At 35.1% G+C, this 26,500-nt stretch overlaps 1 protein-coding gene across 2 annotated transcripts in view; it reads left to right on the forward strand.

Moving 5' to 3' along the window:
• Positions 1-26,500, forward strand: part of RALGPS2 (Ral GEF with PH domain and SH3 binding motif 2) — a 187,337-nt gene that overhangs the window by 151,731 nt on the left and 9,106 nt on the right. The window contains exons 14-19 of one of the 2 annotated variants that reach the window (XM_033200592.1): positions 3,041-3,095; positions 5,556-5,633; positions 7,240-7,345; positions 10,358-10,450; positions 15,364-15,469; positions 20,563-20,654. In XM_033200592.1, coding sequence (XP_033056483.1) covers positions 3,041-3,095; positions 5,556-5,633; positions 7,240-7,345; positions 10,358-10,450; positions 15,364-15,469; positions 20,563-20,654 — 530 coding nt within the window. The remainder of the gene's footprint in view (positions 1-3,040; positions 3,096-5,555; positions 5,634-7,239; positions 7,346-10,357; positions 10,451-15,363; positions 15,470-20,562; positions 20,655-26,500) is intronic. The other variant, XM_033200593.1, reaches the window with a different exon arrangement.

Consider the following 26,500-nt stretch of genomic DNA (forward strand, 5'->3'; position numbering starts at 1 on the left):
GGCTTAAGGTCAGGTCTGAAGATATATGAGAGGTAGCATATTTATAAGCCATGATTGGTTGAGGGTACCTAAAGAGAGACTGTACATAAATAAGAAAACATTCTCACATTTAGAAGTCTGATTATTTTTTAAATGAAGGATGGGTCATCAAAGGAAACTAAAAAGGAGAGATCAATGAAGTAGGGGGAAAAAAACAAAAGCCCAGTAGATGAAGTATCTCAAGGAGGGGGAAAGTACTGAATGTGTGAATATCAAATGCAAAAAAAGAGAGCTAAGATGAGAACAGGGAATTGACGGGGGTGGATCTGGCAAAATTAAAGTCATTGGTGACCTTGGTAAGAGTTGCTTCATGGAAGTGTCAGGGCAAGGCCTGGATTGGAGTAAATTTGAAAATGAGAGGTGAAGAAACAGAGATAGCTAATGTGAAGAAGAGCAGAAAATTGGGACCATATTAGAAAGGGATGTGAGATTAAGAGAGGGATTTGTTTTTACTTCCTAAACTTTTAATTTTTGAGTCTTCTAGATGAGCATAATTTCTTTTTACAATTAGAAATTATTCATACAGGCCGGGGCAGGGTGGCTCACGCCTGTAATCCCAGCACTTTGGGAGTCCCAGATGGGCAGATCTCTTGAGGTCAGGAGTTTAAAATGAGCCTGGCCAACGTGGCAAAACCCCATCTCTACTAAAAATACAAAAATCACTGGGGTGTGATGGTGCATGCCTGTAATCCCAGCTACTTAGGATGCTGAGGCACAGGAATCATTTGAACCCAGGAGGCAGAGGTTGCAGTGAGCCATGTTCACACCATTGCACTACCCTGCCTGGACCACAGAGCAAGATTCTGTCTCAGAAAAAGAAATTATTCATACAATAGCTGCTTTTATTTTTTAAAAGAAATAAAGGAGGAATATGTCTCCATCTGTGATTAACTACCAGATTGTTCAAGGGCTAAGCCTATTATTACTAATATCTTAATCAATATTGGTCAACAGCCAGTGGAAACAGATGCAAAAGGAGATTGATTTTCTTGAACATACTGACTTCCTTAGCCCTTGAGAGTTCAAATGAAATTATTTCAGAGCTCTCCATTACCATTCAGCAGTTGTTTATTCTGATAGTCCCCTTTTTATATAAAAATGCAAGTGAATGAATGATAAAATTTTTTTAAAAGACAAGTTTGTCACCTGAAATACCTCTTATTAAATGTTCTAAGTGCCTATATGCAAATATTAATTTCAGTCTGAAAAATAATTTTGCAAAGGAAAGAACTTTTTTTCAGTCAAAAATTTTCTACACATAGGAATTTGGCATGCCACTTAAAGCACAAAGTAATTTTTAAAATTACAGCTCTCAAGTATGTAATATTTTATTCTTTCTCATCATAAGTGTTATAGTGAGAATTATTCTATAGTTTATAGCTTTTACTTTTCATAGATGTCCTTTTGGTTACCACAAGATTGTTGTTTAGTTATTTTATTGAGTTACAGTTGGCATCTCAGTGTGGAGACTTTTCTCTTTTAGAGCAGATTTTTGCATTTGTGTTTATTTTTTAATTATTCTAAGGCTAAGTAGGTAAACGGTAAAAGATCGTTGCATCCTAGTTTGTAAATTAAGAACATTACACATAGGCATTTACCTTCGAGGATTTTTGTTTTAAAGCTTTAACAATATGAAAAAAAGAATAAGTCTATTACCATAAGATGATAGGTGTTAATATACACACACAAGAGTTTTTTTTTTTTCTTAGCTTTAACTTTTACATGCAATATTAATCTTCAGTGAAGGCTTTGAAAATACTGTGGGAAAATTAACCAGTGCTTAGAACAATGGCCTCAAACATTTTCTAATGTGGTATCTATCCTAGATAATCTTGAGTAGTCTCACCTAGCTAAGGGAAGCAGATTAACTCTGAGCTTCATGCTTACATTTTCTACAAATAAGTTATACTAATTATGCTTAAATTTTCAGTCTTTACCACATAGTGCCACAAATCAAAAGATATTGTAGATAATGTACAAAACCCCACCACCAGCACAGGTTACCTCTGATTCTTCTTCTGAATCATACAATACAGAAGATTATTTCAGTAATTGTTATCTCAGTTTATCCAAGGATGGTACATAACTAGTGCCATTGCAAACCCATAGAAGGGTATTAATCCATCATCTCTAAGAGAGATGAGTCTAATGGATACCTTACAGCATCCATTACAGGTATCTGAGGGATAACTTACAGCATTAGTTTGAGTCTTTCAGAACCCTGCTTGTAAAAGAGTTTAAGTCTCTCTTCTTAGAACCCTGTCTGATAGACAATTTAACTTGACCTATTAGTCATCTTAGTTTTATTGAGAGCCAGAATTATCTTTAAAGTAACATTTAAGTCAACTAAGCTGTTTTGGACCCTGAGTTCATTCCCCATAGTTTTTTTGTTGTTTTTTTTTTCCCCTCTAGCTAATTTTAAACATTCTGTTTGAAGACCATTTTAACTGATCTTTTGGCCAAAGAGAAAATTGTTACAGTTTTATAGCACCAGTTTTTGGTTTTTTAAATTTAGAGATTCCATCCTCTTTAACTTTGTCTCTAGAGACAAAGAATTGGATTTCATTAGGCTTTTTATACTTAGGGTAGTAATGGACTTTGATACAAGGGAAAGAAGTGTGCCATGAATCTCCAAGGATTTTATAATTATATTGGTCCTAAATTATAACAAATCTAATAAGAAACTTTGTGTTATTTTATTTTCTCTAATGGTAGGAAAAATTGTTTATTGACATAATGAATTTCAGCTACAAGTAGGCAAGCAAAAATGTTTTATGCTATTTTGTTATTTTAGGTTGTCATGTCAACTGTATTCCAATATATTGCAAAATAAATCTAGCAGCAGTAATATTAGAATAAAGAATTAATATGTGGATATGTTCACCCACAATATGATTGTCATTTTATGAGCATAGGTTCGTTAATTTATTTTTAAATTGTGAAATGCAAACTAAGAGAGGTAATTCTGATGTTTAAAAAATAGAATAACTTTTCATTTTAGGTAGCAGTGATGGTTCTGAACTAAGTGAAGAGACCTCATGGCCTGCTTTTGAAAGGTAAGATAAATTGTCCATTGGAACTGCTTTGAGTTTATTTTGTCTGGGTTGAATAATATGATAATACAAAATTAAGAGGTAATATTTACTACATATCTGTAAGCGATTAAGTTTTCTACTGGTAAAAGAAATTAGAAGTTGATATTTAAGTTTGGATATGTAAGTAATGAGAATGAATGATAGTCTTATCTCTAAATGGTTATTTGGTGGGATGACACATGTATTTGAATTTTAATACATTTAAAATTATAACTTAAAAATAACAACCAGTCATCGACAAGTAACCTACTTAGGTATTCAAAAGATTATTTCCTTAAGTTCTGGTTCATTTAAGTAATTTTAAGGCATTTAGTGGAATGGTCAACTTTATTCTCTGCTACTTTGTCAAAGACAAAATGATTTAATACATTTTAAATTATACAAGTAAAGCAAGTTGAGGTTAGAATTTAAATTGTCATAAACTCAAAATTTTCAGAGTACACTTTCATACTGAAATACTATAAGTTGTGCTCCCTTCTCCTTCCTTTGTTGCTTTAAACTGTTAAAGCTGTCGTCTGCTATATCATGCTATATTGAGGTCTAAGTACATATAAGATCTGAAGAATGTGACCAAACAAGGCAAATAATTATTTATTAAATGTCCATTAGGATTTTTATGTTTTAACTGACCATTTCAATTCTGCCATTTCAGATTCATAAGATATTTGGCTCTTGACCAAAATAAGTGCTCCCCTTTTGTATATGAACTAAGTTTCTAAAAATACCTGTATTCCTTACTCAAAAAGAGGGTCATTTAGATTGAATGTTAAATGTCATATTAATACTGAAGTTGAAAATGTTTATTTGCCTAACTCCTTATCAGTCACAATTTTAGAAAATAAGTTTAAATCAAATTTTATTTGAAATTGTAAATTTCATGCTGTTTAATTGGAAAAATAGATCCTTATTTTTTATGTGACTTCATAAAGATTTCTCACTATTATGTGGTTAAGATTTTGTTTATAAGTTCTACATTGCAAAGTACTTTGGATCCTTTCTACTCTAATTATCAGCGTTCCCAACTTTTGTTCTCTTTGTTTTGCGAGATAATAATAAGTAAAAACATATTATTTTTATTTATTTTTGTATTATTTTCCTTCCAACCTTTACTTTTGATCTGTTCATTTGGGTTTGCCTGAAATGTGAAAAACACAAGAATTGCCTTTGACATGTTGTCTGAATTTGTTCAAATTGTCTTTCCCTCTAGAAAGAATGTAATACCATCAGAAGTTGATTATGAGTGTATTGTAATCTTTATATTTAAAAAATATTTATTAACCAAATTGTTTTTTAGATTGCTTGCCTTATGAGTAACCAGAATGGTAGTGTGTTAAATAATCTGTTCTCATCCCAACAGGTTACTTATGAAGACAGTATTTAATGATGTTACCTTCACATCTCAAAACAATTTTTTTCCTTTATAACAGATGTTTTGCTTTGCAGACATTTGTGGCTAAAAAATCTACTTTTCTTATTCCAGGTTTAAATTAGTGGGCTCTTGGAACATTTTGAGAACAGTGAAATGAATGCTGCCCAGCAAGATTCAGACATGAAATAATAGAAAGTGAATAAAGAACTAGGATTTAAAGTACTACTCATGGATAGTGAAGTTGAAAAATGTACTCTGAATGTTAACATACCATTTTCTGTTCTTATTTTCTAGATAGACATCAAATACAAGTTGCTAAAATAATGCTTTTTCTTCAAAATATCATTTATCAACAGTGCTACTTTCGGGTTTTCCTAGGCAAAGAATTATCAGTATTTTTATGTGTCTGTTTTTATTTTTTTTGTTTTTAACTATTATGTGCCATTTTGGATAATTATTAACTCATCATTTTTATCATTTATTGGCTTTGTCAGTTAATGTAGAAATAATACCTATATTACCCAGTTCATTTCTTTTATTAGTTTTATTTACTATAAAGGATAAAGAGGAAAATAAAGTTTTCCTCATGAGTTTTAAGTTTACAAGCCACATTGTTTTTAGGTGTCTTCATAGGGACATATAATAAAAATGAATTACTTATATAAATCCGGACATCATATTTAAACTGGAATCCAAGAAGTGGTATAGAAATGTAAGCATATTTGAAGTATTTTTCAGGTTTTTTTATTATTTGGCTATAAATAGCTCTTTAATTCTTTTAGCAGATTTGTGAAAGTGAATGTGTATATAAATACATGGTGTGTACTAAAGTACCTCTAAGTATTTCTAGAGTCAACAGTAGAAGAAAAATTTTTTTTAAATCTATGCTGCATGCTTTAAAAAAGAAAGAGGAACAATCACACATACTATCCTTTTGTAAGATTTAGAAAGCTATATTACAAGAAGAAACTATTATACTGTTCTAGGTATTGATAATGGCTGTGTGAATAAAAGTATATGTAATACATACAATTTATAATGGAATCCAACAGGAACAGATTATACCATTCTCTCGGCCCGGTGACAAGAGTGGCACGAAATGGCTATCGAAGTCACATGAAGGCCAGCAGGTACAATTCCCCTGCATTAAGGGGTCACAGAACTCCCTTATGGTGTTGGTGATTGGCTTACATGGGTGTGGTCTGACGTTATTTCTCTTCTTTCTCAACTAATTGATTTAAAAACTAAACAAATTACTCAGAAAAACTTTCTTTCCAAGATCTAATGTGAAGATAAATTTCAACTATTCTTTCTGATCCACAGAGCTAATTGCCAAAACTTGCATCTTAATGTTACATATTTTTAAATGCTTCCAAGTTGGTAGCCTTTAAACTGCACAGGTCTTTCTAATGCTGATAGTTTTTGAATGAACAATATAAAAATCTGCTTATTTATTCATAAGTTGTAATCAAAGCATTTACTTTGCTAATAAATGTACATTTGATTTGTCTTTTTAAAAAGTTTTTCAGATAAACTACAGGTCCTGAATGTAGACAAGTCTGTTTCATAAAATAATCATTTGTATATTTAAATTCATATTCGTTCAGTTGTTCATCTAGTTAAACCAGGTCTCTTTTGGACTATTATTAGCTGTGGAGGCAGATAAGAGTGGTGTATTGATTGGGAACGTGGGGTTTAGTGGTGATGAGTAATCAATTCATAATACAACAAAATACCAAACTTCAGAAGCAAACTTTACATCAGTTCGATGGTGTCTAATCTCCCCGCATATACCTCCCTGAATATAAATAGCTCTAACGTGAAATTGCTACTGGTTTATAGGTTCGTAAGTCACTTTGAAGACACCTAAATAATCCCAAAGGAATAAACTGGCAAACTTTAGTTTTCATTGCTCTTATGGGAATTCTGCAGCTCCTGTCAAGTCACCAGTGACATTTTTATCAGCATGTATGTTTAATTGGCTCATGTAGAAATCATTAATTATTGTATTAAACATTGGACCTTAAATCAATTAGGGAAAGATATTAAAGTGTTGGTTATTTTGTGATTTTTTTTTTAAAGATACATGAAAAGGAAATCTTGGGGTTTGAGTTTTTTCCTTTCGTGGAGAGCTGTTAGGCCATAATCACTTACCATTGACACCATTTAAATGTTATTAAAATGTATTGCAGAAAGCTAGTTTTTAAAATATATTATTACTGACTTTATTACTTCTTTCTGCTATTTTAGAATTAAGCATGAGTTTTCTTTTTTTCTTTTTGAGCTTCTCTTTTTATTTTCAGTTTTATTATACTTAAATGCTTTTAACAAATAGAATCCTCATTTTTCCTACCAGGACTTAAAGTTTCTATGGGGAAAATAAGGTTACAAGAGTGATGCAGTGTGGCATGTTAAGAAGAAAATAAATCTTAAATTTTTAATTTAATATTTACTAAAGTGAATTACTGCATTCTTTCTAAATTATACTTGTTCAAATATGTAATTAAGTGTGTTTTTTAACCATCTGCTGACTTTAATAACTTTCTAATCAACTTTTTGTGACAGCTTATAAATTTCAAGATTAATAAACCTTTAAAATTGTCAGTGTCGCCTCAGCTCTGAATAAAGTAACAAAGTTTTAAAATTAAAATTAAGAATAATTATATTTTTTTAAGTACCTAATTGATGACTATTATAGACAAAAGCTCTTATGTGTTCTTTTCTTCATCATTATAGTTCTGCAGAATCAGAAGATTTGGCAGTACATTTATATCCAGGAGCTGTTACTATTCAAGGTGTTCTCAGGAGAAAAACTTTGTTAAAAGAAGGCAAAAAGCCTACAGTAAGATTTCATCATATTTTAATACACCTCTAAAAATATACAAATGTATATAAGACTCTGTAAAGTGCTAGAACAATTAAAATAAAGCCTGATTATAGTAGACTTGAAATAATATTAAATAAGGTCCTCCCCGCTTATCCTTGGGTCATCCATTCCAAGACCCTCAGGGGATTACTGAAACCTCAGATAGTACCAAACCACATTACCATCATTTGGAACATGTTTCTGTTCATATCTTCCATCCACAAATATAATACCTCTTCTGTCTTAACTAAGCACCTAACTCCACACAGTAGCCATAACTTTTGCAGTTTGAGATGCAATAGCAAAACTAGCATGAATTTCTTTTTCCTTCTTCATAATTTCACACAGAGAAAATTTGTTCTTACCATGGATATTAACAACCTTAGCGTCTAATTTTTCTTTCCTTAAGCCAAGAACTTTTCTTTTCACTTAAGGAAGCAGTAGGGAGTGGGCCACAAGGGTAGCACATACAGTGTGGAGATGCTGGACAAAGAAAGGGATGATTGTGTCCACAGAAGGACAGATTAGAACTATATTACTGAGAACAACACGTGATTTTAAAATCTATGAATTGTTTATTTCTCATATTTTCCAAAAATTTTTTTACACTATCATTGCCTGTGGGTAACTGAAACCACAGATAAGAGGGAAACTATTGTACACATTTGCTTTACCATATTTTCTTAACATAAAGTGTTATTATATGTGCCATATAGATTTCTGTTAAATCATGTGTTAAGGGTGCTTAAATCCTGTACTTTTTTTTACCCCCATTATAGTTCTTATACAAAATTATTTCTTAGAGAACCCTGAAAGTATATCATGAAGAAGTATTTTAGCATTAAGTTTAGGTAAAGTAGAAAATAAAGAGTAACAACCCTAAAAACTGGAATTTGATTGTGCTTTATCATTTTATTTAAATGCCTGTAATACAGTTTTGTTTTCTACATAAAATAGAACCCAAATATAAAATGCTTTCCAAACCATAAGTATATTGGGGGGAAAAAAGGAAGATTGGTGGAACTTAGCTCTTAATATGTATCAAAGAAGTTTATTCTTCCTGAACACCAGCATAGTAGTTTGACTACTAAGGAACAATTTTTTTCCCTTTCTCAAATTTGAAATATAAAACCTTTGATATATATTCACACTTAAAGCTTTTGAAGAAATGGGGGCTTCATATAAGTAATCTTATTTTGCTGCTTATATCTCAGTAAGCCAAAGGCACAGACAAATCAGGAATCTCTTAGACAGGCTAATGAACACAGAATTGCATGTCAGTTGAAGCATTACCATACCTTTTGTGTGCTGAATGCTAGAAACAGAACAGTAAACAAGGTGAGGCAAAGTGTCTTCCTCCTGGATTACATTCCAGTGAGGAGAAATAGAGAATAAGGCTTTAAAATAAGGTCATAGGATACAGAATGATGGGACAAGGAGGGATGCCACCGTGGCAAAACATTTGAGCTGAGATCTGAATGAGGTAGGTAAGTTAGCTGTGTGACTATCTAGAGTTCAGGAGACAAGAAGGCTTGTATAGTTTACACATTGAAATTGGGGAAGGTGGAGGAGATCAGTTAAGAGGCAAAAGCTGGAGTTGTTTGATGATAAATTAAACGTGATGTATAAGAGAAAGCATGAAAACAAAGATAACTTGTAGGTTTGGGGACTGAGGTGGCTGGATGTTGGGGACATTTATTGAAATGGGGGCAGGTCAGTCTTGGCCAAGTTCAGTTTGATATGCTTATTAAACATTCAAGTGGAGGGCCGGACGCGATGGCTCACGCCTGTAATCCCAGCACTTTGGGAGGCCGAGACGGGCGCATCACGAAGTCAGGAGATCCAGACCATACTGGCTAACACGGTGAAACCCCGTCTCTACTAAAAAAATACAAAAAACTAGCTGAGCGAGGTGGCGGGCGCCTGTAGTTCCAGCTACTCCGGAGGCTGAGGCAGGAGAATGGCGTGAACCCGGGACGCGGAGCTTGCAGTGAGCTGAGATCCGGCCACGGCACTCCAGCCTGGGTGACACAGCAAGACTCCGTCTCAAAAAAAAAAAAAAACATTCAAGTGGAGATGTCATTGTGGCTCTTGAAACAGTGTGGATCATGAGGTCAGCAGAGAGGTGGCAGGGAGAGAGATTTGGGAGTCATTAGCATACAGATAGATAGTATTTGAAATATGGATCTGGATGATAGATTAAGAAGACAGTATAGCTAGAGAAGAAAACAAGGTTGGAGATGGGGCTCTGTAGCATTGAAGGTCTCCCACAAAGAAGAGTATAAAGGAAAATTAAGGAATTGTTATCCCAGAAGCCTAGCAGTTACAATACTTCAAAAACGAAAGAGTGGCCAGCTGGGTCAGATGCTGCTAAGAGGCTGGCTATGATGAGGACGGAGGCTTTGCGAAAATTACAATCATCAGTGACCTTGATGACCCAAAAGCCAAATGAAGTGAGTTGAGTAGAAAATGGGCAAAACAGAAGTAGAGGCAAGATTTAGAGACTCCCTTGCAAGAAGTTACACTGTGAAAAGGAGCAGAGAAATTGGTTGGTGTCTGGGGTGTAAGGAGATGTAAGGAGATGGGTCAAAGGAGGGATTTTAAAGGGATTTTAAGGTTCATTTGTATAAGGATGGTAGAGGGAGAGAGATTGAGAAGCAGTGGAGTTAATTGCAAAAGCAAACTTCTTAGAGATAGTTGGAATCTAGGGCATAAAAAGAGAGTTGAGTTTGTCTTTAGATAGAATCGGGGTTAATTAACTATTTTATTGTAGCTGGAAGAAAGACTGAGTATGTGGATCCACAAACAGGTAGTTAGATGGAAATGACAGGAGCATTTGAGATTAAGATTTCACAAGTGATACAACTCAACTCTGAGGTTAGTCCTTTGGTTGAAGTGAAGTGGACTTGATCACTGGCACTTAGAATGTAAAGAAACTAAGAAACCAGGAGCATTTTAATAGTATATTCATGTGTTTGTCCTATCCAGGTAGCATCTTGGACAAAATATTGGGCAGCTTTGTGTGGGACACAGCTTTTTTACTATGCTGCCAAATCTCTAAAGGCTACAGAACGAAAACATGTAAGTATTTGTTCTCTACATTTTTACCATGGTTTCACAGACTGTTCATGGTTATAAAGAAAGCAGTCCTAATGGGATACAAAGGTTTTTTGGGTTTGCTCTTGTTTTTTCCTATCTTCTAGTCCAAAAGTTTTTACATTTATTTCTCTTTTGAATACCATTTTTCCATTGCAGATGTCAAAACTGCACATTAAGCTTATCTATCTTGTCACCAAAGCTTTCTCAGATCTGGGTTTCCTGTTCAGTATTGTTCAAAACTATTGCCTTGGAGTTTCCTTTCCTAACCAGCAAAATGTGGAAATGTGGGGCCAACATCTAAAGTTCTTTCCACCTCAATCTCTGGTTTAGTGATTCTTCCCAACAATGAAGAGGAATGATCAGTTACAACAGTTACTTCAGGCTGGGCGCGGTGGCTCAAGCCTGTAATCCCAGCACTTTGGGAGGCCGAGACAGGCGGATCACGAGGTCAGGAGATCGAGACCATCCTGGCCTACATGGTGAAACCCCGTCTCTACTAAAAAATACAAAAAACTAGCCGGACGAGGTGGTGGGCGCCTGTAGTCCCAGCTACTCGGGAGGCTGAGGCAGGAGAATGGCGTAAACCCAGGAGGCGGAGCTTGCAGTGAGCTGAGATCCGGCCACTGCACTCCAGCCCTGGCGACAGAGCGAGACTCCGTCTCAAAAAAAAAAAGAAAAAAGCAACAACAGTTACTTCAGTCACTTTCTTGTGCTTCATATTACTTAAAAGAAGCCTTTTTTTCACCCTGTAGAATTTTCCTATAAATCTCTTTTGCATGCTGTTTGTTTTTACATAGAATCTTTGAAAGGAAGAATGATTTTCTATGTTGCATTAATAAAATTTGAGAGGAATTTTACTTCTAAGTCACATATTTTGGGGGAGAAAAATTAAGTGGTTTATCCTACTGAGGAAAGGTAAGCCAGTGAAGAAAAATTTAAGTCCTTTTTCTACTTAAAACTTAACCAAATAATACTGTGTAATTCAGAGTAATCCAGAGAAACTCTTCTTTATTCTCACAGTTTTAGCCCTTTAATCAAACCAGAGGTATAGAAAAGAACATTTTTGGTTTAAATGAATGTGGAAAGTACCATAAGATAGCATTGCCTTTCTTTATCAACCATACCCACCATCAGCCACTCTCCTGACCATCATGACTCATTGTCTTGCTTTTCTTCAGACTGTTAGCATATATGTTTCCCTAATTAATTCATGGTTTCATTTTTTAACTGTACCTCAGTGGGATAATATATATTCTTAAGTACTCATTTTTTGCTCACTATTATTATATAATTGTTTAGATAGCTCTTGCATTGAGATAAAGGACTTGAGTGAATGATCATGGAGATTTCTACTGTGAATATTTTTTGTATTCTGGTCAAATTGACAATAATGCCTATATACCCTACAACATTTACACAGATTAGTTTTGCGGAAACAATTTGTAGAGTTAGTACTGCTGTTCTCAAAGGGAGAAAAAAGTTGGATTCATTCAGTTCAATTAAATCCTTTATCTTCAGATGTAGAAAGTAACTTTTCACATAGCCACACTGAGATCTTGCTGGCTAGATTTCACTTAGCTGACTATTATAGAAAAGTCATTATTCAAAATAAAGTGGTTTTTTGGGTTTTTGTTTTTTCTTAGTTTCAATTAGAAAAAGTCCAAATTAAAGAAGTTATAACTGAATTTGTCATCTAATGGATATGTTAAATATTGTTTTATGCTTTGCATTGTTGCTTATGCATAAAAAGTTACTATTATGTTATAGTTTGGGTTTTTAATTATATGAGGTTTCTGATAGGTAATGTATGCAAAATGTTTGGAAATTAAAGCATAGTGGATTGGGAGAAAATCTTATTGAGTACCAAGGAAATTGACTGCATTTCTCATCTTTTCTAATTAAATTAAAATATAATTAAAGAATAAATTTGAAGAACAGGATAGAGTGTATAGAGACAGGTCTAGATCTATAGTATTAATTTTGAGATAGAAAAGATACGGCACAGAACTAAATGGAAGAAAAAAATTTAATTGTTTTCAAATAAAGTTAAAATACAAATAGATTGGAGGAAAATATCTTCTATATGTAAGCAACAGGTAAAGGATTAAAATCACTATTTAAACATGACACCACCTATATTGTATTTTTACCAAAATAATTTAACCTGAATCTTATGAGGAAATAATCAAATCCAAATTGTGGGACATTCTATGAGACAGCTGGCCTAGATTCTTAAAAAGACCAAAACTTGGCAGGTGGAGTAAGGGCAGGGGGACAGGAGGACTGTTCTAGATTAAAGGAGACTTGACAACTAAATGCAATGTATGTTTTAGTTGAATCCTGGAGTTATATTGGGGAAAAAATGTAAAAAGCTATACAGGTTATTGTTGGAACAATTTAAGAAAATGTAATATGGACTTTATATGGTTGTCTGTTCAGTTTCTTAGAAATAATAATTACGGCTGGGCGCGGTGGCTCAAGCCTGTAATCCCAGCACTTTGGGAGGCCGAGACGGGCGGATCACGAGGTCAGGAGATCGAGACCATCCTGGCTAACACGGTGAAACCCCGTCTCTACTAAAAATACAAAAACTAGCCGGACGAGGTGGCGGGCGCCTGTAGTCCCAGCTACTCGGGAGGCTGAGGCAGGAGAATGGCGTAAACCCGGGAGGCGGAGCTTGCAGTGAGCTGAGATCCGGCCACTGCACTCCAGTCTGGGCGACAGAGCAAGACTCCGCCTCAAAAAAAAAAAAAAAAAAAAAAGAAATAATAATTACGTTGTGATTGTATAGGAATATATTCTTGTTATTAAAAGACACATTGAAATATTTAGCGTTCAATGTTATGATATCTGCAGTTTGCATTTGAATGTTCAGAGAGATCAAACAAATACAAAAATGTAGATTAAGGATATATGGCTAATCGTGGCATTCTCAACTTCTATACAGTTTGAATTTTTTCAAAATAAAAAGCTGGAGGAGAAAAAAAATCATAGATTAAAATATACCTGTTCATGTATGTATAGAAACCCAGAAGTGGGACATATGGAAGTCCGTATACCTTATTTTAGTATTCTATAAAGTATATTTTTTTTTTTGCCTATGAAGAACAGAGTTTGTGTGGGTAGGGTCATCAACTTCACTAACTATTTAAAAATGCAAATTAAGAGAGACACTTTCTTGCCATTAGACAAAAATTTAAAGGATTGATGATATAGCATTGGTCATGATATGGGGAAACAGACTGTCATCCATGGCTGGTAGAAATCTAAATTGGTATTGTTTTTGTGGTGGCCAATCCTAGTCAGTATTTAGCTTGATAATAACCAGAAATTCCTCATCTGAGAATCTGTCCTACAGAAATGTTTGAACAAGTGCACAAAGATTATCTGTAGAAGAACATTTCTATAATATTTATGACAACAGAAATCTGGAAATATCCAAAATACTTATCAATAAGGAAATGGTTACTGATAGGTGAAAAACACAAGTCAGAGAGTAAATATATCCCCCATTAATATGTAAAAACCAGCAGCAACAATGACACAAGCCTCTGATATAATAAATGCATAGAATAAGGTCTGGAGGTTGTCACCTCAAGTGACGATTATGTCTAGGGAATGTGATGGAATTCAGCTGGTGGTCAAGGGGCATTTGCACTCTAGTTTCATCCCTGTTTCTGAAGCAGTTTATGTTGCTTGAGTTATTTTTTATTTTTTGAAAAAAGGAATTGAGGTAGAAGTTTTTAGGCTTAGGAAAAGAATATTAGAAGATCATACTATTCATGTTGAAGTACATTATGAGCTGTCAAATCAACAGTCCTGTGGTAGGGCCAATTTCATTCTTCACAGTACTAAAACTTACTGATTTCTTTAGCTTTCATATTTCAATTTCATGTTGTTATAAATGTGCCATGTTCGTTCTTTTTCCCATTTCCTTTAATCGTGAAGCATATCATACATACAAAAGATAGGTAGTGTACATGTACATTTTAAAGCATAATAAATAAAATGAACACCTGTATACTCTCCACCCAGTGTGAGAAACAGAACGTTACTAGAACTATCACAGCCTTCCCGGAGGCATCCACTTCTTTCCTGTCAACCATATCCACAGCCTGTCACTGTCCTGAATTTCTTGTTAATTGTCACCTTATTTTTTAGTGTTTTACCATGTACACCTCCTTATACAATGCACTGCTTCATTTTTAAACAGTACCTGAATGGCTTCACATACATGCTCTTAAGCACTAGCTTAAGCCAACCTGATAACTGCCCTTTCTCAGGATTAAAAAAAAAGAAGTTGTAGCTAAAATAATAGTAATAACAAAAGAATAGTTAACTACAAAAGTAATAGACATGCTAAGAATACCCCTCTTTTTTGAAAAATGCAAGTAAGAATATTGTCATTAAGAATTACCTGGTTGCAGTGAGCTGAGATCACACCACTGCACCACAGCCTGGGCAACAGAGTGAAACTGTCTCAAAAAAAATAAAAAAGAACTCTGATTTGTTACATCATCAGATTTAAGATAACATAGCTACTAAAATGCAAATGTCCTTCCTATAAGGAGTAGTACAGTAATTCAGAAAAAAAACAACAGATTAATATATCATATTCACAAACATATTATGCTCTCTGGGAATGGAGAATAGGTCAGTTAGGTTTTGATGAAGAGTTGAAACTGGGAAGGTCTGGAAAGTAGGAGATTATCTGAAGAAGGCTTGCCTAGGATGAAATTTAGCAGTGAAAGGACCCGGGCTGACCAAGACCCAGCATGACGTCACAAATCTCATCTTTCATTAAGAGAAACTGAAAATACACTCCCGAACACTGAAGTTTTGCTTAGAATAAGCCATAAATTTTCTGTTTCCACTAATTATCTTTTTTCTCTCAGTTCAAATCAACATCCAATAAGAACGTATCTGTGGTAGGATGGATGGTGATGATGGCTGATGACCCTGAACATCCTGATCTCTTCCTGCTGACTGACTCTGAGAAAGGTGAATTGTTAGAATAACTGGGGCTTATGATACTGCATATATATATGTGTTTGTGTATATGTATGTATGTATGTGTGTGTATATATGTCATATATATAATATTTTATGCATACATGAAGAACTTGATGAGCCAAAACTTAGTTTCACTGGAATACTCAAGAGGGAAAGTGTTTGTGTAGTTTTATCTATTGGGAAATACTTTTGTCCCATTATGTATTTTAACAGTATTTTTGGAGCTTATTTTCTTTGCCACATGGGCATATACTTGAAAATTAAAAAGCCCAGCTAATCCCTAGAGACCTAACTAGGAAAGGACGGAGGGAATTTGAGAATATATACCCCCACTGTTACTTCAAATTTTTAGAGACTTGCCATATAGTCCATACTCCTTCCTTCATCAGTACCTTGAAATGGATTATTATTATTAAGTTCTGAAAGTGGCAGAGTTAAATATTTATTCTATCACTTTTAATTATTCAGAACCAATATTGTGCAGTCTTATCCACACAGATCTGGAGATGCCACACAATTATTGTATTTATTTAGATGTGTTTTATTCTAAAGAATATTTAAAAACAAAATTACTTATTTTAATCCATAAGCAACAAAATGGTGACTTTCTGAATATATTTGGCTCAGATTACTTTCCAAGTTAATTATAATATTTTACATACAGTATATAAAGAGACACTTAGGAATAAAATAACTGGCTATTGACCATTGGAGTTTATAAAGTAGATATGAGAAATTGGAGGATGGGCTATGTAGAATCACATCATACATCCTTACTCTACCTGTGACTGTAGTGGATACCTCAAGGCTCATCAGAAAATATCCTCAAGTGGTTGCTTTTCTTCCATCATAACTGCTAGCAGTTGATAAGTACCAGAAAGAATATATTATGTTACCTTTTATTGACTTCACAACTATATTTTGACCTCCGTTCAGGTGCTATTTTGTATCAACAGATATCCCACTTTTGTGATGTTTTAGTGTTTTAAGTACACAAGTAAGCAATATATTGGAGGCAGGAAAAAATAATAATACCAAAATGTCTTGTTTTTAGATTAAGTAGATTGATTTACAGAATAAATACACCCTACTCAACATTTTTTTCCCATAAGTTGTTGGGGTACAGGTGGTATTTGATTACATGAATAAGTTCTTTAGTGGTGATTTGTGAGATTTTGGTGCACCCATCACCCGAGCAGCATATACTGCACTCTGTTTGTAGTCTTTTATCATTTGTCCCCCTTCCCACTTTTCCCCCCAAGTCCCCAAAGTTCATTGTATCATTCTTATGCTTTTGCATCCTCATAACTTAGCTCCCACATATCAGTGAGAACATAATGTTTTCCATTCCTCAGTTACTTCACTTAGAATAATAGTCTTCAGTCTCATCCAGGTCACTGGAAATGCTGTTAATTCATTGCTGTTTATGGCTGCGTAGTATTCTGTCACATACATATACCACAGTTTCTTTATCCATTCGTCAATTGATGGACATTTGGGTTGGTTCCACGATTTTGCAGTTGTGAATTGTGCTGCTATAAACATGCGCATGCAAGTATCTTTTTCATATAATGACTTCTTTTCCTCTGGGTAGATACTCAGTAGTGAGATTGCTAAATCAAATGGTAGTTCTCCTTTTAGTTCCTTGAGGAATCTCCACACTGTATTCCATAGTGGCTGTACTAGTTTACATTCCCACCAGCAGTGTAGAAGTGTTGCGTGTTTTACCGCATCCGTGCCAACATCTACTGTTTTTTGATTTTTTTGATTACGGCCATTCTTGCAGGAGTAAGGTAGTATTGCATTGTAGTTTTGATTTGCGTTTCCCTGATCATTAGTGATGTTGAGCATTTTTTCATTTGTTTGTTGGTCATTTGTATATCTTCTTTTGAGAATTGTCTATTCATGTCCTTAGTCCACTTCTCGGTGGGATTGGTTTTTTTCTTACTGATTTGTTTGAGTTCATTGTAGATTCTGGATATTAGTCCTTTGTCAGATGTATAGATTGTGAAGATTTTCTCCCACTCTGTGGGTTGTCTGTTTACTCTGCTGACTGTTCCTTTTTCTATGCAAAAGCTCTTTAGTTTAAGTAGGTCCCAACTATTTATCTTTGTTTCTATTGCATTTGTTTTTGGGTTCTTGGTCATGAAATCCTTGCCTAAGCCAGTGTCTAGAAGGGTTTCTCCAGTGTTGTCGTCTAGAATTTTTATAGTTTCAGGTCTTAGATTTAAGTCCTTAATTCATCTTGAGTTGATTTTTGTATAAGGTGAGAGATAAGGATCCAGTTTCATTCTCCTACATGCGGCTAGCCAGTTATCCCAGCACCATTAGTTAAAAAGGGTGTCCTTTCCCCACTTTATGTTTTTGTTTGCTTTGTTGAAGATTAGTTGGCTGTAAGTATTTGGGTTTACTTCTGAGTTCTCTGTTCTATTCCATTGGTCTATGTGCCTAGTTTCATACCAGTACCATGCTGTTTTGGTGACTATGGACTTATAGTATAGTTTGAAATCAGGTAGTGTGATGCCTCCAGATTTGTTCTTTTTGCTTCGTCTTGCTTCAACTGTGGTGGGCTCTTTTTTGGTTGTATATGAATTTTAGAATTGTTTTTTCTAATTCTGTGAAGAATGATAGTGGTATTCTGATGGCTATTGCATTGAATTTGTAGATTGCTTTTGGCAGTATGGTCATTTTCACAATATTGATTCTACCCATGCATGAGCATGGGATGTGTTTCCATTTGTTTGTGTCATCAGTGATTTTTTTCAACAGTGTTTTGTAGTTTCCTTGTAGAGATCTTTCGACTCCTTTGTTAGGTATATTCCTAAGTGGTTTTTTTGTTTTGTTTTGTAGCTATTATAAAAAGCTTTGAGTTCTTGATTTGATTCTCTGTTTGGTTTCTGTTGGTGTATAAAAGCCTACTCAAAATTTTGAATTCAAAACCCCAGCCTCCTTCCCATGTCAAAGGCATAGTTAATGAAATTAAATTTTAAGATGAGAGCATTTTCATTGGATTTAGTTAACAGATTCTTTGTTTTCTTCCGTTTTTCTTAGCTTGCCTAATAGAACTACTTCAGGTAGCCAAAATTTTATGAGGTCTATCTATACTAATGGTTTTTTGCAGGGGAGGAGTGAGTATGTAAATTGTAGCTATGACCAGATTAATTGTAGATATGCCTTCTTTTCACATTGACCTAATGTCTGTGTCTGAGTTCAGCAAGTGTAACAATGTTACTTGACTAATTAAACATTTGGTGAAGAAACAATTACTTCGGAAAGTGAAAAAGTTATTTGAGTGTTAGAGTCTCAAGGAAAAGCTGAATAATGCTTAAATATAGTTAAGTTATTGAGCCATTGAATGCAGTTATTAAGGAAAGAATAGAATTCAGCAAAAATTTTGAAATAAAAAGAACTTAGGTCAGTGAAAAAAAGGAAATAAAGCTTAATTTAGAGCAGCCTATAGTATATGGATCCTTTCTTTTCTCAACTTATTGCTTCCTCACCTTAATACATGTAACCATTTAAAATGTCCTCATTGGTCAGGAGATCAAGACCATCCTGGCTAACACAGTGAAACCCCGTCTTTACTAAAAAATACAAAAAAACTAGCCGGGCGAGGTGGCGGGCGCCTGTAGTCCCAGCTACTCGGGAGGCTGAGGCAGGAGAATAGCGTGAACCCGGGAGGCGGAGCTTGCAGTGAGCAGAGATCCGGCCACTGCACTCCAGCCTGGGCGGCAGAGCAAGACTCCGTCTCAAAAAAAATAAAATAAAATAAAATGTCCTCATTATATGTCAGTCTTGAATTAAAGTCAATATAGGAACTACTAAATACACACAGCTCAAATGAATTTCTAATTTCTTAAAAGAGAAAAAGTTGCCTCATAGACTTTCCCTAAGTGCTCTCAGCAGAACTGGAAATCTGTAATAATCTTGACAAATGTCTTGTAACTAAAGACTAAAAGCATAGTCTATCAATGTTATATGACTAATCCTTAATTATACTAAATAGCTAGTGTTTAAGTGTTAAACATGTTGAAGCATTTTGGCATGTTAAAACTTAACATCTACTAATATTTAGGCCGGGTGTGGGTGTGAGGACTCATGCCTGTAAATCCCAGCACTTTGGGAGGCTAAGGCAGGCAGATCACTTGAAGTCAAGAATTCAAGACCAGCGGCCAGGCGCGGTGGCTCAAGCCTGTAATCCCAGCACTTTGGGAGGCCGAGATGGGCAGGTCACCAGGTCAGGAGATCAAGACCATCCTGGCTAACACGGTGAAACCCCGTCTCTACTAAAAATACAAAAAATTAGCCAGGCGTGGTGGCGGCGCCTGTAGTCCCAGCTACTCGGGAGGCTGAGGCAGGAGAATGGCGTAAACCCGGGAGGCGGAGCTTGCAGTGAGCCGAGATCCGACCACTGCACTCCAGCCTGGGCGACAGAGCGAGACTCCGTCTCAAAAAAAATAAAAAAAAAGAATTCAAGACCAGCCTGGCCAACATGGTGAAACTCCGTCTCTACTAAAAATACAGAAAACTTCGCTAGGCATTGTGGTGCACACCTGTAATCCCAGCTTCTTGGGAGGCTGAGGCACAAGAATCTCTTAAAACTGGGAGGCAGAGGTTGCAGTGAGCTGAGATCACGCCACTGTACTCCAACCTGGGTGACAGAGCGAGACTCCATCACAAAAAAGAAAAAAATCTAATATTTAGATATCTAAGTAGTAAGTATTCAGAACCAATATTCTGCAGTCTTATCCACACAGATTTGAGATGCCACACAGTTATTTTATTTAGGTGTATTTTATTCTAAAGAGCATTTAAGGAGACAAAATTATTTCTTCTAATTCATAAGCAGCAAAAGTGACTTTCTGAAAATATGATAGCATGTAAATGTGTTGCATCAAGAGTTCTTTATTGTATTGGAAATACGATAAAAATAGATACAATAAAATGGAGGTGTTAGTGAATAGAATTCTAAAACTGAAAACTCTAGTCATGTTTAATTTGTTCATTAATATCTGGCAAAATTATTATGTGTCATTGTCCTTACATTTTTATTATCTCCCCCTTGTTTTGGATAATTTTAGGAAATTCGTACAAGTTTCAAGCTGGCAATAGAATGAATGCAATGCTATGGTTTAAGCATTTGAGTGCAGCCTGCCAAAGTAACAAACAACAGGTAAGCATTTCTCCTTAATTCTCAGAATAGTCCATAATTTGGGAATATATGTAAAAGAGTTCCAAGAGAAGTAAACAAACTAGTTCTGAGTTAACTAGGAGAATGGTGGTGGTTTTATTCTTGTTGACTACAGTTAATAAGACATGAAGGTCTACATTTTAGTGAGGAGCTAGACAATAATCATCAAACAAGTAACAAAATATCAAACAGTCAGAACTATATGAAGAAAACAAAATAGAAGTATGTGATGCAGAGCAATGGGAGTACAAACATAAAAATCTCCGTGAGGAGATGGTACTGACATGAACCACAAGAAGGAATGAGCTATAAGAAGAGGAGAACAGAGAACTGTTTAAGGGAAGAGCAAGTGCAGGGAGCCTGAAACTGGAACAAGCTTAAGGTGTGTTCAAAGCAGAGAAAGGTAGCCAGTATGGTAGTCAAGAGTATAGTTCTCTAAAGGATAAAAATTAGATGGCATATTAAATTAATAAAAATTATTCAAATTCATCTTTATTTGATCTGTTGACAAATTGATGTGGGTTTCTGTGGTGGTAGTGAAACCAAAAACCATTTGGATTTTATTTGCTTTTATTTTACTGAAACAAAAATGGTCTAATTGAAAGGCTTTCAGCTGCAGAAGAGCAGGAATCCATTGTGTTGTTTTCCCCAAACCTTGTTACACAGTTAAAGTTGAACCACAGATTGGTAGAGCAGACATAAAAAACATAGCCGCATTTACAGAAATTTATGTAGACTTGTGGAACCAGTTGTTTGTTAAATATATTTGAAAATCATTGACTTCGCGTATTGGTAATGCAGAAGTACGTAGTTAGCTTTATCAGTAGGTAATATTGAATATGATGCACTATATCAGCTTAGAAAGCTTACAGAAGTATTTTTCACCCTGTCATATCAAGATGTAAGTTATTACCCTTTCTTGATCGTTTAAACTAAGGCTCCACCATACAAAATGACCTACACGGGTCACACAAATAAAAAATGGTGGATTCAAACTTTCTTCATCCTTTAAGTCCATTCTTTTTGTTTGTTTTTTGACTTTTGGGTTCAGAGGGTACTTGTGCAAGTTTGTTACATGAGTATACTGCGTGTCACTGAGATTTGGTGTATAAATGATCCCGTCACCCAGGTAGCGAGCAGGGTACCCACTGGTTTTTCAACCATCACCCCTCTCCCACCCTCCCCACTCTGGTAATGCTCAGCATCGATTGTTCCCATCTTTGTGTCTAGGTGTATTCGGTGTTTAGCTCCCACTTATAAGTGAGAACATGCAGTATTTGGTTTTCTGTTCCTGCATTATTTCACTTAGTGGCCTCCAACTGCATTCATGTTGCTGCCAAGGACATGATTTCACTGTTATTTAAAAATCACTGTGTAGTATTCCATAGCATGTATGTACCACATTTTCTTTATCCAGTCCACTGTTGATGGGCACCTAAGTTGATTCCATGTCTTTACTATATAGTGTATACTGCTGGGATGAACATACATGTGTCTTTTTGGTAGAACAATTTATTTTCCTTTGAGTATATACTCAGTAATGGAATTGCTGGGTTGAATGGTAGTTGTTTTAAGATCTTTGAGAAATCTCCAAGCTGCTTTCCACGGTGGCTGAACTTACATTCCTACCAAGTGTATAAGCATTCCCTTTTCTCTGCAACCTTGCCAACATCTGTTATTTTTTGACTTAGCCATTCTGAGTGGTGTGAGATGGTATCTCATTGCAGTTTTAATTTGCATATCTGGCAATTAGTGATATTGGGCATTTTTCAAATGCTTGTTGGCCATATATATTTCTTCTCTTGAGAAGTGTCTGTTCATGTCCTTTGCCCACTTTTTAATGGAGTTGTCTTTTGCCTGTAAATTTGTTTAAGTTCCTTATAGATTCTAGATATTAGACCTTTTTCAGATACATAGTTTGAAAATATTTTCTCCCCTTCTCTAGGAATGTTGGTTTATTCTGCTGATAGTTTCTTTTGCTGTGCAGAAGCTCGCTAATTAGGTCCTGTTTGTCAGGGTTTGTTTTTGTTGCAACTGCTTTTGGAGTCTTCATCATGAAATCTTTGCCAGGGCCTGTGTCCAGAATGGTGTGTCCTGGGTTATCTTTCAGGGTTTTTATAGTTTTAGGTTTTGCATTTAAGTCTTTAATCCATTTTGAGTTGATTTTTATGTATAGTATAAAGAAGGGATCCAGTTTTAATCTTCTGTATATGGCTATCCAGTTATCCCAGCAGTATGTTGAATAGGGAGTCTTTTCACCATTGCTTGTTTTTGTCAGCTTTGTCAAAGATCAGATGGTGGTAGGTGTGAGGCATTATTTCTGGGCTCTCTATCCTGTTCCATTGGTTCCATCCTGTTCCATTGGTATCTGTTTTTGTACCAGTACCATGCTATTTTTTGGTTACTGTAGCCTTGTAGTATAGTTTGAAATCAGCTAGTGTAATGCCTCCAGCTTTGTTCTTTTTACTTAGAATTGCTTTGGCTATTTGGGCCTTTTTTCTTTTTTTCTTTTTTTCTTTTTTTTTTTTTTTTGTTGTTGTTGTTCCATATGAATTTTAGAATGTTTTTTTCTAATTCTTTGAAGAATGTCATTGGTAGTTTGATAGGAATAGCGTTGAATCTGTAGATTGCTTTGGACAATATGGACATTTAACAGTATTGATTCTTCCAATCCATGAGCATGGAATACTTTTCCCTTTGTTTGTGTCATCTCTGATTACTTTGAGCAATGTTTTGTAATTCTCATAGTAGAGATCTTTCACCTCCTTGATTAGCTGTATCCCTAGGTACTTTTTTCTTTTTGTGGCTATTGTAAATGGAATTGTGTTCTTGATTTGGCTCTCAGTTTGAATGTTACTGGTGTATAGAAATGCTCTTGATTTTTGTACATTGATTTTGTATCCTGAGAGTTTGCTGAAGTTTTTTATCAGATCTAGGAGCTTTGGGGCAGAGACTGTGGGGTTTTCTAGATATAACATCATATAGTCTGAAGAGAGATGGTTTGACTTCCTCTTTCTATTTGAATGCCTTTTATTTCTTTCTCTTGTCTGATTGCTCTGGCTGGGACCTCCAGTAAGTACTATGTTGAATAGGAGTGGTGAAAGTGGGCATCCTTGTTCCAGTTCTATAAGGAAATTCTTCCAGCTTTTGCCCGTTCAGAATGATGTTGCTGTGGGTTTGCCATAGATGACTCTTACTATTTTGAGAGATGTTCTTTCAGTGCCTAATTTGTTGAGGGCTTTTAACATGAAAGAGTGTTGAATTTTATCAGAAGCCTTTTTGGCATCTTTTGAGATGATCATATGGTTTTCTATTTTTAATTCTGTTTATGTGGTGAATCACATTTATTGATTTGCATCTGGGAACCAACCTTGCATCTCAGGAGTAAAGTCTACTTGATTGTGGTGAATTAACTTTCTGATATACTGCTGGATTCAGTTTGCTAATATTTTGTTGAGGATTTTTGTGTCTGTGTTCTTCAAGTATATTGACCTGTGGTTCTATTTTTTTCATTGTGTCTCTGCTAGTTTTTGGTATCAGAATAATGTTGACTTCATGGAATGAGTTAGGGAGGAGTCTTTTCTTTCTGATTTTCAGAATGTTTTCAGAAGGATTGGTACTAGCTCTTTTTTGTACATCTAATAGAATTCAACTGTGAAATCTGTCTAGTCCAAGGCTTTTTTGGGTTTTATTACTGATTCAGTTTTGGAACTCATTATTGGTCTTTTTAGGGATTCAGTTTCTTCCTCATTCAATCTTCAGAGGTTGTATGTTTCCAGGAATTTATCCATTTCTTTTAGGTTTTCTAGTTTGTGTGCATATAAGTGTTAGTCTCTGAGGATTTTTTGTATTTCTGTGGAGTCAGTTGTATGTCACCTTTGTAATTTCTGATTGTGATTATTTGGATCTTTTCTGTTGCTTTCTTTGTTAATCTTGCTACCAGTCTATCGATCTTGTTTTTTCTTTTAAAGAACCAACTTTTGGTTTCATTGCTCTTTCGTATGCATTTTTGCATCTCAATTTCATTCACTTCTGCTCTGATTTTGGTTATTTCTTTTTTTCTGCTAGCTTTGGGGTTGGTTTCCTCTTGTTTTTCTGGTTCCTCCAGTTGTGATGTTAGGTTGTTAATTTGAGCTCTTTCTAACTTCTTGACATAAGTCTGGTATGTTTTGTCTCTGTTTTCCTTAGTTTTAAATCGTTTTTTGATTTCTCTCATAATTTCATTCTTTACCCAAAAGTCATTTGGAAGAAAGTTAAGTTCCATATAATTCTATGGTTTTGAGAAACCTTCTTGGTATTGATTTGTAGTTTTATTGTACTGTAGTGTGAGGATATGGTTGGTATGATTTCGATTTTTTTGACTATGTTGGCACTTGTTTTATGGCTAAGCATGTGGTTGATCTTAGAGAATGTGTCTTGTGCCAATGAGAAGAATGTATATTCTTGTGTTGTTGAATGAAGTATTCTATAGATGTCTATTGGGTCTAGTTTGTTAAATGTTGAGCTTAAGTCCAGAACATTTTTGTTAGTTTTCTGCCTGGGTGATCTGCCTGACACTATCAGTGGGGTGTTGAAGTCTTCCATTGTGTAGTTATCTAAGTCTCTTTGTAGGTCTCTAAGAACTTGTTTTCTAAATCTAGATTCTCCAATGTTGGGTGCATATATCTTTAGCATAGTTTAGTCTTCTGGATGAATTGAACCCTTCATCATTATGTAATGCCCTTCTTTGTCCTTTTTGACCATTGTTAGTTTATAGTCTGTTTTATGTAATATAAGACTAGCAACCCTTGTTCTTTTTTGTTTTCCATTTGCTTGATAAGTCTTTCTCCATACCTTTACTTTGAGCCTATGTTTGTTGTTACATGTGAGATGGTTCTCTTGAAGAAAACAGACAGTTGGGTCTTGCTTCTTTGTCCAGCTTGCCACTTTGCCTTTTTAGCCCATTTACATTCAAGGTTACTATTGATGTGTGAGGATTTAATCCTGTCATCATGTAGTTAGCTGCTTGTTATGTAGACTTCATTGTATAGTTGCTTTATAGTGTCAGTGGACTATATGCTTAAGTGTGTTTTTGTGGTGGCAGTTATTTTTCTTTCATTTCAACAAGTAGCACTCCTTAAAGGACCTCTTGTAAGGCAAGTCTGATGATAGTGAATTCCTTAGTCTTTGCTTGTCTGAAAAGGATTTTCTATCTCCTTCACGTGTGAAGCTTAGTTTGGTGGGACATGAAATTTTTGGTTGGAATTTCTTTTCTTTAAGGATGCTAAAAATAGGCCCCCAGCCTCTTCTGGCTTGTAAGGTTTCTACTGAAAGGTCCACTGTTAGCCTGATGCAGTTCCCTTTACTGCCCCTTTTCTCAAGCTCCATTTAAGATTTTTTTCTTTTGCATTGACCTTGGCGAATCTGATGATTAAGTGTTTTAGGGATGGTCATCTTGTATAGTATCTTGTGGGGAGTCTGTGAATTTCTTGAGTTTGCACATCAACTTCTGTAGCAAGATTGGGATAGTTTTTGTGGACTGTTTCCTCAAATACGTTTCAGGTTGCTTACTCTCTCTCCTTTTCTTGCAGTAACACCAGTGAGTCATAGGTTTAGTCTCTTTACATAATCCCCTATTTATCAAAGATTTTGCTCATTTTTAAAATTTTTTTCTTTATTGTGGTCTCTGTTAATTTGAAGGAGTACTTTTCAAATTCTGAGATTCTTTCCTTGGTTTGGTCTATTCTGTTGTTAATGCTTCCAATTGTATTATGAAATTCCTAGGCTGGGCGCAGTGGCTCTCGCCTGTAATCCTAGCACTTTGGGAGGCTGAGGCAGGCAGATCACTT

This window comes from Trachypithecus francoisi, unplaced genomic scaffold, assembly GCF_009764315.1.
Source record: "Trachypithecus francoisi isolate TF-2019V2 unplaced genomic scaffold, Tfra_2.0 Lachesis_group5, whole genome shotgun sequence".
NCBI classification, from domain to species: domain Eukaryota; kingdom Metazoa; phylum Chordata; class Mammalia; order Primates; family Cercopithecidae; genus Trachypithecus; species Trachypithecus francoisi.